Source organism: Erigeron canadensis, chromosome 2 (assembly GCF_010389155.1).
Source record: "Erigeron canadensis isolate Cc75 chromosome 2, C_canadensis_v1, whole genome shotgun sequence".
NCBI lineage: Eukaryota > Viridiplantae > Streptophyta > Magnoliopsida > Asterales > Asteraceae > Erigeron > Erigeron canadensis.
Genome location: NC_057762.1, coordinates 10,052,050 through 10,066,179, shown reverse-complemented (window position 1 = coordinate 10,066,179; position 14,130 = coordinate 10,052,050). Strand labels below are relative to the sequence as shown.

Below are 14,130 nucleotides of genomic sequence, written 5' to 3'. Positions count from 1 at the left end.
TGTTAATCTGATGAAAAAGTGCAAACTGCGCCACTAAAACACCACATTACGCCTCATCGCCCACGACCCCGTCCCCGGCCCCGTCGGGTGCTTCGCACCCTCCTAGCCCACTTGGGGTGTAGCCCCTTATAAGGAATTATAATTCCTTCAACACTCCTCCTTATAAACACACTTAATGATTATTCTTCTACCAATGTGGGACAAACTCACATTAGTTAATTACTCTTTCAACTTGTTTTAACATATCTATTAACTTGGATATTTTATGTTATTATATAAATTTTCAAACAATTTTTAAAACTTTGAGCCTGACATTAGTATAAACCCGACCCGACCCGATCCAACCCGAACAATTAACACAGTCACTTTATCAATTTATACAAGTGAAGAACCAGGACCTACCTAGTTTGAAATCCTGGATTCGCCATTGTCGATAAAGTTTGGTTTTACGTTGAAAGCATGTTGCCTTTAGAGAAGAATGAGGAAGGACTTCATGAAGATGAAAAATAGGTTCCGTTATAAAGAAAAGTTTGTTGTTGCAGAAGGTTTTTGAAAGTACGTGCTTCTTATTATTATGCGAGTCAACTTTGCAATTATTTGGTATTTTGTTAGCGGTCCTAGTTGATATATGTTCTTTTTTTAGTTTCTACTATTTAAGTTAGATCAGTAATGGATCAAATCATGATCGAGTCCCTCACAGAGAATTGTTCAAATGATTTTAACTATGGTAAATGCTTTTGAACTCTCTATAATTTTATGATCAACGCTATCAATCTATCAACTTTTTGATGAATTTGATCATATATGTTCATGAGTTTCAACATTTAAGTTGTATACTTGTATGGTATTGCTCTCATGTGAAGTTTAGGTAAAACACTGGAGACCTTAATTTTCTACAATGATGATCAAACCAGAAATTTGGGGCTTGTATAACCAAAAGCATCACCATGATGTACAACGGTGTGTGGCATTTTGTCAAACTCTGTATGGACCTACCTTTTAACTGGTTTCTTGCTGGGTGATTGATATATTCTCTGAAAGTTGGTTATGTGATTAATGGCTTGTACTCTTAAGAACTTTTGGTCTTACCAAAATCCTTTAAAATGTGCCTATTATTTATAGTTGTGGTGTGTTTTGGATGGATTTATACTTACGATTGTCTTTCAAATCCTTAAAATAGTGTGCAATGCCTTAAAATTTAGGAACTGTTGTGTTACGTTTTGTAACGTTAAAATTGGAAATTAGTGGTAGGTTATATGTACGCTCTACAGTGCTATTGTGTTTTAATATTTGTGAAAGTTTACCAATCTAGTTGGTAGTGGTAGTGGATATATGTTCTTTTAGTCTTTCTGATGTTAAGTAGTGTTCCTACCAAAGCTTGAATTCGAAAATAATTTCCAGGAAAGGTCAATGCTGTTTTTTGAATAACTGTTACATAGTCTTAATCTCATGCAAAGATTAGAGGGTCTTTTCTACCATTTAGGTAAAAAAAAAAAATGGGAGCAACCTCTCTACTTAGGTAGAGGTAAGGTCTGCCTACATCTTAACCTCCCCTATACACCGTCGAGGTATTGGGGCTCAAAACCCGCGGAAGGCAACACTGAGCGGTTTCTTTCTTTCTTTCTTTGTTATGCTAATTGTCGGGATTCAGACTAGGTTGATGCCATAACATTATCAATGTTTCTTGACTTTCAACCCTTCAATGAGTTTAGCTGCTGCAGTTGCTGCTGAAGTCGTGTAACGTTGAAGGTAACGAACCTTGATTATTGAGGTTTTTGAGACACTTTATACAACCTTGGTGCTATACGAATGGGCACAAGATTGAACCACCGACGTTTTGAGACACTTGCAGTTATTGGCAGAACCAGTTTAAATCACTGTTCAAATAATCGAAATTGGCTAACTGTAATTCTTTTTAGGTTAACGAAACCATTGAGGTAACGAACCTCGATGACAATGGCTTTTGGTGCTATATAAATGAGCACATAATAACACACCATTGAGGTTTTCAAAACACTTGCAGGTCTTGATAAATTATTGGCAGAACCTATTAAGAAACATATTGTTGGAGTGTTCAGATAACCCGATATTGCAAAATTGCCCAATTGTAATGATTCTTAAGTTAACGAAACTGAAAATTAAAAAAATAATAATAATAATAACCCGATACTTTTCTTGACTTTTTTTTAGGCGATGGTTTTTTTCGACACCAACAAGAATTTTAAATATTCATTCTAAGCATCTATATAAACAGAAGCAATGTTCAACCTTCAGAATCTACTCTTCATCCCAACTTTCAAAGTACAACTTTCATAGTTCAAATTGCTGTTATAATTGGTCTTTCTGAATCTTGATGCATGTGTTTATTATCAGTATCATGTGTTTAGTATCAGTTAGGTTACAGACTTACATTGTCAAGGTTCAGGCTAGGTTGATGCCATTACATTATTAATGTTTCTTGACTTTTAACAATTCAATCAGTTAAGTTGCAGTAGTTGCTGCCGAACTTGTGTAACATTGGAAGGTAACGAACCTCGATTATAAGGGCTTATTGGTGCTATATGAAACCTCAATTATAAGGGCTTATTGGTGCTATATGAATGAGCACAAGATATCACACCATTGAGATTTTTGAGACACTAGCTGTTATTGGCAGAACCAGTTTGAAACACATTCTTGGAGTGTTCGGATAATCTGAGTGTTCAGATAACCTGAAATTGGCATCTGTAATGATTCTTAGGTTAACAAAAACAAAACAAACAAAAAAAAACGGTCCTTCAAGCTGTATGAGTTGGCACCTTATCGACAACTAACTGAGACTAAAAGTCTTGATTTTTAACCAGAATTTTACTTGTTCAATCTAAGCATTTATATAAACAGCAGCAATCTTAAACCTTTAGAGTCTATACTTCATCCCAACTTTCAAAGTACAACTTTTATAATTCAAATTGCTGTTACTAGTATCAGTTCGGGTTACATAGCTGGACAATATGAAACTAAAAATCTGCCAGGATCAGGTTACCCGAAGCTGCCCAAAATAACAGAGTTGGATTCAAACTAAATCAATCAACAATATTCAAATACATAGAATGGAATCATTAAATTCTTTACTCCAATAGCAACCAAAAAATCAAGAAAAAAAACAAAAGTGACCATCACATTACCAATGCAATTCACACTAACCTCTTAATGTACAACAAAATACACATCTACTTCCCCCCACTAAGCAACATATACAGTTTTCTTTACACCAATAGCATTCATAGGATTATAGGAACATAAGGAATTAGGGTTGGGGATTATGTTGTTAAAATGTCAGGCAGTGTTGTTGAATGAGCTCCAATAATTTTACCTCCAAGATCCGGAAAAGTCTCATAGCCAGGCAAGGAATCCACCTTCCCTTCGGCGTCAACTTGTAGAGGATACTTAAGTATATGACCTTGCAATTCTGAAAACTCATCATCAGCAAATTTTTTCCAGTTGGATTTGGCTACTTCATTAACCTTCCTCACACACTCCAGTGTCTCTCCTTCCATGTAACATTCCTCTAGTATACCAAGATGCTCGGCCCATAGCGACATTCTATAGCCATATATCTGAAATTATACAGAATTTTTAGCAAATATTAGCCAAAGCCAATGTAAATGATGAAAAGGTAAAATATTTGAAGCTTATAAAAGTGATTTAAATTGAAATAGTTACGATGTCATGATTTACATTTGCATACTACTAAGAAATCAATCAAGTAAAAAGCTTCTTAAATGCATAAGATACAAAAATTTACTGTACAAGATTATAAAGTACGAATGAAAGCCATTCTTTAGTGACATTAGTCCTTGTTATTCCTATCATAATACTTATTAGTTAGGGGGGTTTATGCAATTCTCGATATTAACTATTGAGAGAAAGAACTATGAGAACTTACCTATAAATTTACTATAAACGCTACCAAAATGACACTAAATAACTAAGTTACCATTGTACCACGTAGATCATTCAAAAAAATTCAAGAGGTTTACCCACTCAGGTTTTAGTTTCTCCATCTTCAGGTAGGGGAATGATTGTCTACATCATACTTCCCCCATATTTCGTATATTGTTGCAGTTGTAACCACTCAGGTTTCAGTTTTGTTCTTCCAATATTGTGAATCTTTTTTACAAGACAGCTGTTGGTTTCGCTTGCTGATGTGTGTGTGTGTGTGTGTGACATGCATGTGTCAAAACTCAAAACAGTTACATGTAAATTTGGTACACGGAATTCAGGTGAACAAAACCGCAACCCAACATTATACACCGAGGATTTCTCTGTTCACCAGCGTTTTAACAACATTCAATGCCAATATGCCACAGTTTTGACACACGTAGTATAGAACTAGTATACCGTATAATATTTTAATGAACTTGGCACTAAAACTGAGTGGTCAACCCGTTTTGAAAAAGTTCATCTTAGCTGTACCAATAATGCTAAAAACTTGATTTATTATAATTGTACTTTCTTGTCACCAACGTACCAACAGTCCTAAGATAGATAAGAACAATGCAGATCTAATCACTGGAAAACATAAATGCTTAAATCCACCAAAATACACATAAATATCAAAATAATGACACAGGAAAATACCAAAAAAGAAATGCTTTAGTTTCTCTGAGAATTTAGATGGTAACTAAATACCAGATATGTAACTCAGTCCCACATTGACATTTGACAAGGTGGGGAGAAAAGACTGACATAGGAAATTATATGGAATTTAAATTTATGTTCAGCATTCATAAATTGGAATATAGTTTATTGGATAATCCTCTATACATTTGAACAATTGCAGCTTAAATAGGTTTCCATCACATAAATCATTTAGAGGATAACTTAAAACAGAGTAATTGGCGGACCTGTCCATGTGGATGCCGCTTCTTAGCTGCCCAAGTGTGATGAGGCTGATACGAACCCATGGCTATTTCTGTGTCTTTTGAACCAGCTAAAGATCTTTGATTAATGTTCGCAGATCCTATTATCACATATTCATCATCCACTATCATTCCTTTAGCATGCACATATATCATAAAGCGTTTGAACTTCTGTGAATCTGAGACCTATAAACAATTCAAAAGCAATTTCTCACAACATTGTATATGACCGCATTGAAATAAATATGTAGCAATAAGTATCCAAAACAATTATACCTTACCCCAAACAAAACAAAAAAGGAACCTATTATACACCAATGTGAACTAGATGTGCCTGCCTATAAATTATGTACAAGTAATTACTTTTGGAGAGCTCATTTGTTAAAAAGGGGAGTTTTTAGATTTAGAAATACCTTCTCATCAGGATCTTGACTCATTTCTGTAGGTAACTCTTCCCGCTTGCCAAGACAATAGAAATTTAGATAGTCTTCAGGATGTGCATCCAGTTGCATAACCTTGATTTCATGTGCTACAATGCTATACATTGTTTGCATTGTCTGGCTCTGTATGATATAGATATGTATTTTTCAAAAAACAAATGACAGATTGATAGTAGATATGAAAATCAGATAAACAAACAAAACTGTTGTGTCCTGATATCATCTAGGAGATAAAAAAAACATTTATCACAAACTTTTAACTAATACAAGTAGACTTTGAAGGGTAGAAAAATAAAAGTACCTGCCAATAGAGAATTTCCTGCACAGTAGCGGATGCTGGAGCACCCTCAGGCCACAATGGTATGACAACGTAAACAGCAAACCTCTCACCGGCTTTAATCTTACTAGCAATTTTTAGAGCTAACTCCATTGGTATCAGATTATCAGCTCCTAATTATTCGATAGAAATTACCACCCTCATAAACATAATACCAAAAAAAAACACAGGTTGATAGATAAAATACATTTTCGGTGCCAGTTGAGATCGATGGGGAACACTAATTCAGCATTTAAAAATGGGCATTCTACCAAGTTAACTCTTACCCACCCATACTATGAGGCCAATGACACGATCAACAAAAATAGAAAAAAGATACTACTTATAAAACAGCAAAAGAAGTAGACGAGCCATTTACTCAAGTGTACAAGCTAACATATTCTCTTTTCAATATGTAAATAACCACAATTAGCTATCAGTTCAATCTATAATAGATTATATCTGGAGTTCATCGTATCATCAATTAGCTAACACAACTATGATTCATTTGATTAGCCAAAATCAGCAATCAGCAATGCCAAAAGATAATGATTGAAAGATGTATATGATTTCATTTAATTTTCTACCGAGCTATTAAACCATGGAAGTGGGAAAAGACACAGAAGGCTCATTTAATGTGTCTTGAAACATGGCATCATCCAGTACTGTTATAAAATGAAATATGATACGAACCCATCCCATAATAGGCTCGTATCATGCCATAAGCTAGGTGTAGTCGTGTAGAACTCACTCCCAAAAGCTAGCTCAAAGGAGGAGGGGACACCTAGGCTTATAAACCACCAACCAATCCCATACTTGGCCGATGTTGGATCATATCAAAATACAAGTAGTACCTGCATCTTTGTAATCAGGCCATGCATAGGATGATCCAATGAAATACTGGTTTTCGATATAAATGAAATGCTGAGCTGAGCGAATGGCTTGGATGTATGCTGTCTGAATGCTTTTGTCTATCACCAGACTTTTTGCACTAATAAGATTCTGCAGAGTGGAAATGAAAATGAAACATATTCAGCATTGTTCGAAATGGGGCACTAGAAATATACATATACCAAGAGGCTTTTGGCCCATAGCACAAAGCAAGTTTATTTGTACAGGTGTTTCAATTGGCAAGTAAGTTTATATTTCGTCCTTAAAAGAGAAGAACAATGCATATAACTGAGAGGTTTCTAAAAGAGGTCTGTAACTAGTTGTCAACTTAAGTAAAAAACTCAGCACATGCTTTTGATGTATGGAGTACGTATTTCCTGTATCTCACAGTATTGTAAAAAATAACAGCATATTTAGAAAGGATAAAAAAAAAATGAAAGAAATTTTGACCTGTTCCTCACAGACATCAACAGTTTTGGGGAATCCTTTTAACGATCCGGAATCAATGGACCTAAAAATCTGCAGGATGTAAGAGAAGTTCAAATGATTTTGTTATTCTCTATAAGTCAAATATGGGGTTAGGGGAAGACCATTCTCTAACCTGCACATGCCAATTATCAGGAGAATCTTCACTGGAAACATGCAATATCGGATCGTCTTCAGGAACTATGGAGTGATCTCCATGTTTTGCAGCAGGATAGGTAGGACTGACAATCCACGATATCCGCTCGATCTTTATCAACGCATCGTCTTGCCACTGAGCCATTTTCTTGGCAAGGAGTGCAAATTCTCTCCACTTCGTAGCTTTTTTCCAACGCTGTTCAAAGTTCATAAGGACATCATATGCAGCAGGACCATCAATCTTGCAGTGCAAATCATGCCATGGCTGCCTTGGGGCCTTAGTTCCTGCCTGGTATTGATAAGTAACAATAGTAAGTGGTTAAATCATAGCTAGGGCAGAATCGAGAACACTGAAATTATTTTTCTGACAAAATGTCATAATCAAGAATTTCATAAGAACCACAGCACTCAAATAGGCAAGAGTGCTAGTTTCAAGAGTACCAATGCAGAAATGGTAACATTAATTTTTTTCACTAACCGGGTATGATGGCTGGTGAACATCATCCTTGAAAATGGTGTCTTGATCATGAAATAACCTATGCTCTGGTGTGTCATAACGGCCATCACAGAGATCAAGACCGCCTATAAATGACGTAACCTTTCTATTATTACCAGATGCCTGTGTATCAACCAGCACACATTTCTGATGGTGTGTAAAAGCAGTTCCAACAACCTGAGAGATGAATCAACAACATAAGCCAACTCAGACGTGGTACAAAGTTGAAAGGTTCACATCTTCTTTTAATAAAACCAAGGTTAAGAAAAAAAGAACAACAATTAGTGTTTGCATATTCAAGTATTCAACACATGTCAAAGTAAGAGGAATTTAAACATGACAATTTTGTTAGATTCTAGCCCATATATAGGTTTATACGTTTAAGAGATTATATTAACCACTATAATATCAACATTCGTATTCATGACTCTAGGGTGTCCCTGTTTCTTGATCCAAAACAGCAGAGGGTAAGTTCTACAATGACCATCCAACAAAGCGGTTAAATTTGCAAAAATGATAGATCGTGTTATGTGACAGCAGATAGACAATTAATCATAAAACATGGATGTAGGTTGAGACACACTCGTGTTAGGGGTTACCGGCTACATTGACCAGATGAGACAGGTACACTCTATGAAACCAAAAAACTTCCAAACAATAAGACATGGGCTACATACCAACTTGGGGAAAACAATAAGGTCCCGAGAATAACGTGTGCAAACCAATCAAATGATAAGTAGGGAAATGGTAGTAGGGGTGAGCAAAGAACCAATCTGCCGGACCATAACCAAACCAAAACCAGATATAAAGTAGGGAAATGGTAGTTATACTTTGAAACTTTCGATAATCGAATACTTCGGCTTACTTATCTATATGCCTAAATAACCAAACCATATTATCTGAACTGAGCTAAATATGTTTTAACAAGATATATAATCTATACTCTATTATAAAACAAACTACCCTCCCCTATTTTTAACTTTCTACCTTTAAAATACCCAAAATACCCTTAATTTTCAACACATTCTTAACTCACACACTAAATCTACCCAATATATCCCTAAAATATTTTCCAACCATATTTATCCAATTATCTATCTCCTTTATTCATTAATTTAAATATTTCCACCTAATATCTCTATAATACTCTTAATAAAACTATTTACAAAAGATACATCCCTTAACCATAAAATAACTACACTACTATTTACATCAATCACTTTTAGATTAATAACCACTTCGTTACCACCACCACCACCATCACCACCCATTGCCGGCTTGCCGCCACCGCCGCCGCATTGCGCTGGTACCCATCTCGTATTTACATATAAGAGTGAAGGACCTTTGACTTTCTCAACAGGGGTCTTGAGCAGAAGTCCTCCACACCTCATCATTATTTTATTTTTTCATGGTTCTCGATCATTTATAATCTAAAATTATTAACTGGTGGTTAAACAATAACTGCCCCAAAAAGTAACTAATAACCGATTGACCAGATTAACAGGTGATTAGGGCGAAATTCATAACTCAAACTGGGAACAAAAGTAAGCCAACTCAAATAACCTGTGCACGTCTGATTGCCTCCTTTTTAATGAAAACTCCGAAGAGAAGTTGAACGAGCATACAATATCCTGGAGATTTTGGTAGAACACTCATGAATAATACTATACAAGAGAACAGAGGGAGCAAAAGCCAACAGTTAGCAACTGCCAGAAACCAGCCTGAAATTTCCAAACTAGAAGCTCAAGCTCAAATAGATATGAAGAAAGTTCAGAAGATTTGAGGTGAATCACGGATCATGCAGGTAGTGCCAATATCAGGTTTTTCCTAGCTCTCTAACCCGGCAGACTGGAGCATCACATCTTGTGGTCCCTCATGCTCATGAGTCATGGCTTCCAAAAGCACAATGAAAGAATAACATATTGGGTTGGGTGTAATAGACAATGATCTCTGTTCCAGGCATGTCAAATTATTTTTTGTAGCGGACCAGGATAAGGCTATTAAATATCATTACATAAACTAGCAACTAGCCAACTACAACTGTGGCATAAGCAATGTTTCATATAAATGCATTAAAACTTAAAAGCAAAGCATACATAAAGTAGACTGAAAATTCCAAAATCACATCACAGGACACCCAGGGTACATTTCATGGTGTTTATGTTTCACAGCAATGAATGATTCACTTAGAAGGAAACCAGAGTTATATAAATCAAAATCATAGGAGAAAACAGAAGCACCTACCTGTTGCTTGAAAAAACTAAGTTTATTGCTTGCATAACGAGGTGATAACACGCACATTACAGATGAATGTTTGAAGAACTTCCTGGTTTCTTCATCATGAGTTGCCATCACTCCAGTCTGTGACAAAAGTGATAAATGACATCACTTAAAACATGAATTTATCCATAAGAGAGTAACTTCAAGTCCAGGATGTTTTTCTTTTATTAATCACCGTGTTACATGCCCTGTTAAGAACTGCCTATGTATATACTTGACTAACCAATTCCCTGTATTTCTATACAGTATACACATTGGCAACTTTAGTGCCATACAAAGCTAAATGAAACAAAACTAGGTTCCAAAAGTCGTCTAATATATAACTACCAACAATATAGAGTTCTTCGATACAATATCTTTGTGAAATTGCTTTTTCATGTTAGCTAAGATTCTTTCTTCATCAACTGAAGTAACTTTGTTTACCTACTCTAATCTAACACTTTCCTTCCTAATTGGCTAATTGCATTCAGTTATTGCTCAAACATCTATTAGATCCCTTGATATGTCAACAAATGCTTAAGATAACCAAACAAGTCTAATGATCAAGAGCTACCAAAATCAACAAACATAATACTATAGCAAGGTTTTAGAGATTCTCACCGTGTTGATAAAGAACTTATTATGGGAGGTCTTATCATCCCAAACCAACAACAACACTCGAACCCCTTCTTCGGACTTATACTTCAACAAGTCACCAAGTGTCAAATCCCCACCTCTTGGCAACGGCTTAGTTGGTTCTCGAATCAATTTAATCTTATGAAAAACCGACCAACCGACAATATATATCATATGATGAGCCTCTGAAATAGCATAACAAATATCCTCCCAACACGAATCATGGTTAAAAACCTTACCACCATCTAATTCAATTTTCGGCAAATTACATTCAGGTCTCACATGTGCATCCTGATACAATGTCACTTTAGAACCTATCCTAACTGGAAAATAAGTATTCCTTACACCTTTATGTGCCGGATCACCCGCAATTCCGTGTCGATAAAGCGGATTCTTGTCACACGAAACAAACCTCATCTCCAATTTAAGCTCAGAATCCTTCCTTCTAGAATTCTCCATTTTGAACCAATCCGAAATCACCTCACCAACAGCAAGCTTCTCCGCAGAAATCCTAACTGTCCCCAACACGTCAGCACCGAACACGTCATCATCCTTAACTTGAAACTCTAAGTTAGCAAGCTGATGAGCTAACGGAATAATGAAATTCTCATTCCACCTAGGGTTTTTAGAATTCTTCAACACGCGCGTACGCGCCACCGTTGCTTGCGGTACCGACACCTTAACATAAGGATCACTGGTTATGATTTTCCGGCGACCGGAACGTAACTTAGTGTCGGACGTCACATTGCCGTCGCCGGTGGAGTTCCGGCAAGCTTGGAAAGTAACGCAACTGCGGATGTGGCCGGTGAATACATCCATATTAGGTAAGTTACGTGCTTCGATAATGTGTAGATATAAGTCACCGTGTAAGTATACAATCCTCTCCGACGCATCTTCCGTCATTATTATTAAAATGAGATTTTTTTAGGTTTTGGATTTTTAATTGTAACAGAAGAAGATAAATGTATGTATCTGACTATCTGTATGTATATGTATGTATATGTGTGTGTGTGAGAGAGAGAGAGAGAGGGAGATGATAATGGCGTGGGGATACCGTGGGTGGGGAGTAGGTTTGATTGAAGTTTGATTTTGAGATTTTGATTAGGTGGCGGATATGGCGGTTTTATTTGAGTGGGGGACCTCTTCTGTTAACAGCAAACCAATAATTTACAAGACAATAATAATACTACAATAAGTATAAGTAATATTTTAATAATACTACGGTAACAATTTTGAGTCACTTTCTATGGTTAAAACTTAAAAGGCTTCTTTTTCTTTTCTTTTTCGCGTTAATGTTTGTTTAGATACATGATGTTTGTTCTTTTTGCTTTTTATATGTTAATTAAAATTAAATTATTAAGATCCCTCGTCGATTCCAAAAGGGATCATGTCGGTTTCAAAGTTGGTGGACAACCACACACTCGTGGGTTCACGTTTAATATATATAAAAAAAAAAAAAAAAAAAAAAACTGTCATTTTACTTAATCTTTTACAATTTTTTTAATGACTTTATATATGTGATTTTTTTATGGGATGGGAATTCTTTTAGATTGAAACAATTTAAAAAGGTATTTGATAGGAGTGGATCAATAAAACATGAAAATATGAAAGAAAATAAAAATAATGTGAAAATAAATAAGTATTTTATAAGAGAAGATTTCATCGTTTAATACAAACAAAGAATGAATATATAAGAAATATAAATTTAAAACTAATACGTGACAAGCGCAATGCGGTGGTTTGATGACGGCGACGAATGGTGATAGTAGCGACGGCGTCAAACGGTGTAGGTCATTGATGTTAAAGTATTTGACTTAAAAGGGATAGAAGAGATGTTTTATAATATAAAAGAACTGATAATGTAATATAGTATTAAGGGGTGACGGTGATTTAATTTATCAGAGATAATTTTGTTAATTCGCATGTCTCATTTTTCTTAACTTTCAACATGGTCTCATAATTTTTATATACTAAAATTGTAGTATTGATATAGATTGTAATTTCATTAATTGTCAAAGTTATAAACGGTGCCACCGTCTACGTGGCATTGTTTTGTGGGTCCATTTTAACCTCGCATCATTAGTCGGATTTAGTAGGATTTTGTCAAATCTGATCTTGTTTGAGTTTTTTTCTTTTGGTTTTTCTTGGTCATTTACACAATTCTTTTTACTTTTGTAGGTTTTTCTATTGTTTCATCTTATACCTCACATCACTATTTGAATTTTGTCGTATTGTTTCTCGCATGGGTTTCTTTTCCTTTTGGTTTTTTCTTTGCTTTTTCATAGAGTTTGATTTTCTTTGTTCTCAACTAATATATTGAAACTTTTACTCCACGTTTTTTTTTTCTTTCGTTTTTGATTTTTGGTTTTTTTGCACAAACTAAATGTATGTATTTGGTATTGTAAACTTTTTGATGCGATCGCACAAATATTTTTCTTTTTTTTTCAGGTTATTATTTAGTATTTTCACACTTTTTTTTCTCTTTTAAGTTTTTCAATAGGTTCAACGCAAATTGACTAGCATAACGAAAATGTATCAACACGACAATTGAAGCCCCGTTATGTAGGGCCTAAACCTTACTAGTTATAATTAAATATAATGATTGAACTTCTTTCAACTTGACTAGTGAAGTTAGATGAACTTGAGGAGATATCAATCCTTAAATGGGTTTAAAAACTTAGTTTAAAAAAGAGTAAATTACATTTTTCGTTCTTAAAGTTAGCACGTTCTGCACTTTTCATCCCTTAAGTGAAAAAATTACAATTTTGGCCTTAAAGTTGGCAGAATTTTGCAATCGACGTCCCTTGGCCATACGGCGTTAAGTTTCAGCCGTTAAGTCCCACACGTACAAAACACGTGAGGGACTAAAAGTGCAAAAGGTGACTAGTTCAGGGACGAAAACTGAAATTTACATTATATATTGTCATCATTTTCATCTTCTCCGGCTGAGTGGTCAGAAAATTCGCCGGAAAACATAAAATGCTGATATCAAACTCATTTCTTCGAATTAGACCACGAAACCACCACCAAACTTCTCAAAATTAATTTCCGCACAAATCCTAACCAAAAGATTTAAGATTCAACACTTGTCAGAAAACTCAAAATAGAGTATCCCGCCCTCCAATTAGATAAAGTTGAGGCCTTCCATAACGAAAGTCGTGCCTCCACTAAATCAAATACTGGTTTCCAGCTCTTGAATAAATATCTTAAGACCCTAATACGTGAAAGGAAAAGTATGACTTACAATGTAGTTTATCCGCTAGCTCATAAATTTTGGGTCATCAACACTGCTTCCATAAAGATTAGATGTATAGAAATTGATTTTTAACCCCAAAACAAGAAAAAAGACTCTCATAAGTCTAGTGATACACTCCACATTGGATTTAGATCAAGCAACAAAACGTCATGGTTTTATGTTACTGATCTTCTGTTTCAAATCGATCTGGAAATCACAAGGTTTTATTCGCGATAGAATTCTGAGCATGTTGATGTGATGATTTCTTCATTTCGTTGAGTTTGGTCGACAGTTTGTTTTCCGGCAAGATTTTGAGTTTTCTGGCAGGTGTTGAA

At 35.3% G+C, this 14,130-nt stretch overlaps 1 protein-coding gene across 1 annotated transcript; it reads right to left on the bottom strand.

Moving 5' to 3' along the window:
- Positions 1 to 3,029: 3,029 nt before the first annotated feature.
- On the bottom strand, positions 3,030 to 11,636 carry LOC122586554 (phospholipase D delta-like). Its single transcript, XM_043758540.1, has 10 exons — positions 10,546 to 11,636; positions 9,910 to 10,026; positions 7,648 to 7,842; positions 7,150 to 7,458; positions 6,999 to 7,067; positions 6,512 to 6,659; positions 5,643 to 5,791; positions 5,315 to 5,464; positions 4,887 to 5,087; positions 3,030 to 3,596 (listed from the first exon to the last, which is right to left on the bottom strand). The coding sequence occupies exons 1-10, from the start codon at positions 11,461 to 11,463 to the stop codon at positions 3,300 to 3,302; spliced, it is 2,553 nt and encodes an 850-aa protein (XP_043614475.1). The 5' UTR covers positions 11,464 to 11,636; the 3' UTR covers positions 3,030 to 3,299.
- Between the last annotated feature and the right edge of the window lie 2,494 nt (positions 11,637 to 14,130).

What these genes read in the sequence shown, in the direction of transcription:
- LOC122586554 (XM_043758540.1), bottom strand. Translation starts at nt 11,463, where the DNA reads ATGACGGAAGATGCGTCGGAGAGGATTGTATACTTACACGGTGACTTA. An exon ending in TTAGTTTTTTCAAGCAACAG is followed by an intron (nt 7,843 to 9,909) that starts GTAGGTGCTTCT and finishes TTCATCTCTCAG; the next exon opens with GTTGTTGGAACTGCTTTTAC. An exon ending in CTGATAATTGGCATGTGCAG is followed by an intron (nt 7,068 to 7,149) that starts GTTAGAGAATGG and finishes TACATCCTGCAG; the next exon opens with ATTTTTAGGTCCATTGATTC.